This window comes from Convolutriloba macropyga, unplaced genomic scaffold, assembly GCF_964194025.1.
Source record: "Convolutriloba macropyga unplaced genomic scaffold, txConMacr16.3 SCAFFOLD_3047, whole genome shotgun sequence".
In the NCBI taxonomy this organism is placed as follows: domain Eukaryota; kingdom Metazoa; phylum Xenacoelomorpha; order Acoela; family Convolutidae; genus Convolutriloba; species Convolutriloba macropyga.
In genome coordinates, this window is record NW_027452838.1 from 1 (window position 1) to 6,149 (window position 6,149).

General features: G+C 57.6%; 1 protein-coding gene across 1 annotated transcript; it reads right to left on the reverse strand.

The window, feature by feature from the left end:
- Positions 1-1,990: 1,990 nt before the first annotated feature.
- Positions 1,991-5,519, reverse strand: LOC142357842 (SUMO-activating enzyme subunit 1-like). Its single transcript, XM_075409348.1, has 9 exons — positions 5,302-5,519; positions 4,607-4,685; positions 4,362-4,413; positions 4,051-4,169; positions 3,658-3,761; positions 3,433-3,479; positions 3,013-3,330; positions 2,596-2,736; positions 1,991-2,274 (listed from the first exon to the last, which is right to left on the reverse strand). The coding sequence occupies exons 2-9, from the start codon at positions 4,681-4,683 to the stop codon at positions 2,185-2,187; spliced, it is 948 nt and encodes a 315-aa protein (XP_075265463.1). The 5' UTR covers positions 4,684-4,685; positions 5,302-5,519; the 3' UTR covers positions 1,991-2,184.
- Between the last annotated feature and the right edge of the window lie 630 nt (positions 5,520-6,149).

The window sequence follows — 6,149 nt, forward strand, 5'->3', positions numbered from 1 at the left end:
CGCAAATGTTCACTAAACGCCACCCGTCTTGTATTGCTGCAGACGCATTTTTCTGTGATCCGCAATGGTCCTGACCAGAAGGGCAGCCAGAGCCCTGGGGGAGCAGCCAGTGGACCCGGTGGACGTGCCACATGGCAATCCGCCAGCGGTAACTGGCAGCATAGGCGATCCGAAAGCAACACTGGATCTGCCTTATGGAAGGAGCATCGCGCCCCGGATGGTGGCACTGGACCCTGCACCAAAGCACACCCAGGCGCTATACTTGATCGGTACAGTTGTTGGTCTGGCAGCCCTGCCATGCCTTCCTGCAGCTCTCCCACTCCTCTTTCCAGGCCGACTGTCTACCAGCTGGGACCAGGACCATGGCCTCGATTGGCGTCATTGGCAGTCATCCGTGCCCCTCCTAATTCACACGGCCATGGGAGTCCCGCCTCCACAGACCAGCCTAGCGGCTGCAGTGACCCTAGCTGCAGCCGCCACACTTTTCGCTGCCGACCTCTTGAGCTGCGTCTTCCCAAGCGCCATCCGCTGGCCAGGCCGCTGGCAAACTGGGAATTCCGTGTGCTACACTGAGATGTTCTGCGAGCCAACTCGCGCAGGCCTTGTCCGCCGTCCCGGCAACACATTCTCAAATGTAGTCTACATCTTCACGGCCATTCTCATTCTCATGTCCGTGAGAGGTCAGGTCGGAGGGGGAAACCTCTTCTGGCTGCCAGACACGCTGTTTGCCGTCATGCTGGCCGTGCTGGGCATCCTCTCGGTGATATGGCACGCCAGCAACGCGCCCAAGGCGCACTATGTGGACCTGTGGTCAATGGAGAGCTGCATAGCCTTCCTTATAATCCGCATGTGCTGCCTGGGCGGCGGGGTCCTCCTGGCCGGGCTCCATGGTGCCGTTGGCCTGACCCCCTTAGCTTTTGTGTTCCAGGCCGCACCTCTGGCCTGCACAGCTACATTTCTGGCTGCTGTCATTGCCAACGGGCAAGTGTGGTGGGAGCGATTGCAGCGAGGGTGGCTCGACAACGGCTGCCCCTTCTCCGGCCGCGCACGTCTGCAGAAGCAGTGGCAAGGCGGGGCATCGGAAGACCATTGGCCGCCCATTGGACACCTATACACCCGAGACGCCTGCCTGTATGCTGGCCTGCCTCTCATCTACATGATCTTGCCAGTGTGTGTTCAGCTCTTCGCCCTTCGCTCACTTGGCAGCTTTGCCGCTTCCACAGCGGCGGCCGCCACGCTGGTCATAGGATGGAGCCTGCGCATGTTTGAGAGGTTCTGCTTGGACGGTTGGATGCCCATGAACACCGTCATGGCCCTGAAGAATCTGCAAAACCCTGCAGCCAGGCCATTTTCACTGCCCTGGGCTGCTTATCACATTACTGCCCCTGTGCTGACCACAGCTGCCGCACTGCTGTCCCCCACCGCCATCCTCCATACCATGACGGGGATCACCCTCCTCTCGGGGTACATCCACGCCCGCACGCTGGACGACGAGGCAGCTCAGCAGTTGTCGGCCTTAGCAGCGGTGGGAGGGATCCGTGCTTGATTTTACCCACACTGTTGCCATTCACAAGTTGCCCAGGCGGGGCCTAGCGGCGACCGTGCCACAGTTTCGAGACTGCTCGGTCCCCGTGCTTCCCTGACATCAAGTCAAGGCAAGCTGCAGATTCTTGCCAGCTGTCTACCTGTCACCTGGTCACATGTTGGCATCCCATCTCGGAATGACGAGTGGGGGCACCTCAGTTGTGGAAGAGGGGCGTGTCCTAAGGCTAATTCTGCCAACTAAATCCTGCAGCCCGGGCTACGTGATGCACTCTTTTAAGGCAGAGACCGAGAGCAAGAGGAGTTTAGTATGTTGATAAAATATACCCGTGGCTGCTTGAAAGGTATTTATTCATTTACAGACCATACGTTCAGCAACAGAGACTCCATGGATGCTGTGACAGTTCTGATCTCAGTCCCGCCACCATGGCCATACAACATTCAGATGTGTCCCAGAAGATGGCTGGTTACACTTCAGGGTTGAGATTCGACGATTCGAGCTGTGGGGTGTAGCCTAGGCGGATTGGTGACCGAGCCTAGTTGGGAAATCTCCAAATCAGGCATGCCACTGCTGGTAAACGGTCTTGGCGCTGAGTACCTGGGGATTTCATAACTTCTGTTGCCTCTGTCAGTGAAATCAGTTCAGCATCCGACCTTCTCACTTGTCCCGGCACAGTCTGATAGCGAGAAGAAGAAGAAGTTGCCGACGGGCTCCCCCTTCTGCGAGACTCCCTGGATGCCATCAAGGGGGGGGGGGGGGGGGGGGGGGAAGTCAATCAGAGCTATGACAAGCCGCATGTTCTGGGCATCCTGTGGTCACAACCCACGCGTCCCCGTCCTCAACCCCCCCCCCCCCCCCCTCCCCGTTCCTCCCCCCAGCCCCCCGTCCCCATCTCCGTAACCTGCTCTTGATCCTTCTTCCGATGTTGCCTCCACAACCATTCCTCAAGATGCCAAGTGTGTATGCGCCTATCACTGACACCTGTGCACATGTGGCCTTGCTTGTCACGGGTGGTTGTCCGCAGTTGCGTGAGTCTGTGTAGGGACACGCACCTTGAGCACCTCCTGGGCCAGCACACCACCGGCCACCGCCGACACGGGTGCCGCCTGCGGGAAGGCACCGGCAGCCAGGTAGTCCCGAAGGCCTTCCGCGGTCGCTGTGGACTGAAGGGTCTTGTTGCCCTTCTCGGCCATCTGGCGCCAGCGAGTCAAGACAGGGAAACCGCCGCACCGGGACGTGTTAGAGAGGCAGCCACGGACGGGCCTCGTAGAAAAAAGAGTAAACTCAGTGGAAGTCGAAGTGCAATGTGCAGGAAGTGAAAGCTGGGAAGGGAGTCGCAAAGGTAAGTGTCTGATGCAAACTGTTACTGCCAGTGACAGCTATTACGTCTACACGTCCCAGCCCAGATTGTAAAGACAATCAAAACAATGGAAAGCATTCACGCATCGGCAGACAACCGTGCGACCCACCGCTGTCGCAATGTCGCACAGGCGCTCGTGGTCCGATGGCTTGGGCGCACGGGCATTCTCCATCTCGAAGCTGCTCGCGGCTGCTAGCTGATAGTACATCTTATGGCAGCGCCTCCTTGTGCAGCCCCAGTCCGCCCCCAGCGCCTTAGTCAGACTACAGAACTGCATGGCGCGCTTCTCCACCGGTCCATCGCCGCTGTTTCCCGCTGCTGTGAACGTATGGCTGTGCAGATTGGTGAAGAAGTGCGCAAATGGCCCACACACAGAGCCGGTAAAAAACGCAGCTCCCCGCTCCGTGGTCCATTCATCCCAGGCAATCTATGTGGCACGGAGAATCGTCACTCAACACATGGAGACCTTCAGCTTTGTGACATCAGTCGTAGTGGGGGAGCACTGGTCGCTATTGGGCTGATCGCTCACCTGGACACGGAGCGGAGCGTCCAGAAGAACCACCACGTCGTAGCCCGCTAAGTAGACGAGGAAGCCAGCCATTACATCAGGGGTCTGTCAGACAACAGAACAGCACTGGCGCTTCCAGGCAAATCCAGAGGGTGCAAGAAGGATGTTGTGAAAAGAGAGAAACAATGTTCCGCGGCAGATAGAGCCAAGGCATTGGAAGACAGGGGGGGGGGGGGGGGGGGTTACCGAGGCCATCACTGCTCTGCACGTCCTCAGGCATGCCCTCGGCAACTTTGACCGCAACCAGCGGGTTCATGTCCCTCAGGGTAGCAGCGCTCACTTCTGCGACGCTATGGGAAGCCCAACCCAGTGATGTGAGTTAGAGCCAGAGACAAGGGCAAAGGGTGTGTACATGTGGTGTGCCTGGAGATTGCAGGCCCACACCGTCTATGTGATTACGAGTGAGGATACATCGGGATTGCTGTTCTGAAAGGGGAGAAAGCGCAGGGGAAAAATCTGTGGTGTGATTTTCCAGGCTAGGAAGTAGAAAGAGTGGCTATGCTTTGGAGAAATTTTACACTCAGCGTTGGATGAAGCTGGGCAGACGGGAGGGGTGGGGGGGGGGGGGGGGGCAGGTACCTGCTGGCAGGATCGCAGTCTGCTGGGACCAGGAAGTTGCCGGGTTTCCGGGCCGTGGAAGGAGTGCTGTCCATGAGAGTGAGCGAGCCAACGCCGGCCAGAATGATGTTTTTGCAAGTCTGTCCAGATCAACACACAAGAGCTGATGAGGCTGTGTCACGGAGAAGGGTGACAGGACAGAGGCGTAGGTCTACAGAGGTTCACAGTAGCGCAGGGTGATGTACAAGGTGGGGTCGGGCTCTGCTCTGTTTTCAAGACGGGGGAGGTAGGAGGCAGAACGTCTTCCAATGTAGTTGCCGATCGGCCCTTACCTCAGCAGATAGCCCACACATCCCAGCAACAAGCACGCGAGAGTTGTTCAACCTGAACGGCCCGGATTCGACAATAGACACTGTCAACGTAGACAGCTCCAGTGTCTGTGTCCAGCTCTGGTTGAGACAGACAGATAGACAAAGAGGGAGGGAAGTGACACGCAAACACAGACACAGAAATGGTTGACCTCCTCAGGTCCAGGCAGAGCCATGCAACAGGACAAAAGAAAAGTCAAATCTCCTACCTCTTCTGTGTTTCGACTCCCCAAACACGGAGCTGCCGGTCATACACGGCGGCCTCGGCCTCAGTTAGCTCAGTCATGTCTGCAAATGGAATAACAGGGCACACAATCGGTATGATGCACAAGCCAGCCATGAAGATCGTCCGTATCATAAACTGCTGCTATGCCCTCAAAGGTTCTCATGTCTGCCTGAAATATCCAAGCACAGGAGGGATGATTGCAGAGAGGCACAGATGTGCCGTGGCCAGGCGGATATGGACACGCAACAGAGAGATGTGCAGAAGCGCATCAGTAAAGAGATGGTCAGGGGGAGACTCCTGGGGACGTCTCATCTGCCATGCAGAGAGAAAGGAGAAAGTTGGGGGGGGGGGGGGGGGGGGGGGGAAGGATAGAAAGACCTGAGGAGAGGGTTGAGGTTATGAAGGGTCCTTGAAGGCAAGGGGCAAGGATGGCCAACAATTGCCTTAGAGTCGGATACAAAGAAGGGTGTGAGGTGACGGGCGGAAATGGGCCGACGTTTGCCGACGCAACTACGAGTCTCAAAGTGGCTGGTGAACAGCAAACAGGCCGTCTCAGAGCGCCGTAACCCGGCCTCCAGCCCCGCCATATTTCTACCCCACCATCTTTGGATTTCAACCACATCCTGCGCCCCTCCCCCTCCTCCCTCAGTCGACGCACGGACAAGCGAGGTGCCATACCTTCGTAGTTGGGACTTGACTTCAAACTTCGGCCGTCACTGATCTGATCGACACGATCGGGGAGTGCGGGCGAATGACAAGCCTTTCCACAGCCCTGCAATCTCCTGGAGCAGTGGCAGACACGCTATCTGCACTGCTGGGTCGACAGGGATTTCAAAATTTTCAGGTGGTCTGGCCTGGACATCTTCCAACTTGTGCGTGGGTTTGAACAGACGGCCGCTGCCTCGATCTGGGGCTGCTCGATGAGAGAAGTGAGAACCGTTCGCGACCTACGAATAGTACCTTTTTTTACCGGGTACACTATTATCCTACTAGTACTGAGTACACCGCTGAACATCGCAGCTCGGACAGATCCATGAGTGACAGGGCGTAGGGCCGGAGACCCGGGTAAATCAGCAACAGTACGGCTACGGGCAAGCGCGGCTCGTAGGACAGCGACAAGTGGGGACGGGCAGTCTTTCGGCCCGCGTGCCCGTGCGTGGGCGTGTCTCCGCAGCGGGTGGGATGCCATCAGGCACCAAAACCCACCAACCGGCACGGCAGCGCAGCGGCACCTGCAGGATTGCCGTACGTGCAGTAATCAGCACCATCGGCAGCCCCCGCAGCCCACCCCACCATTATATAAAGTATATTAGTCACATCTATCGCTCAGCAAGACAGCGCGATCAGCACGACAGCGCGACAGCACGTGCCGACAGTACAGCCGAGCAGGGGCAGCAGGCAGCCAGATCCTGCACTACTGCCCACCCACCTGGAAGGCATAACTCCTCGTAGGGTGGCATGATGGCCCCCATAATTAGGGAGCATCTTCCATAGCAGTATACCTGAGACTGAGCAAGTGGACAGCC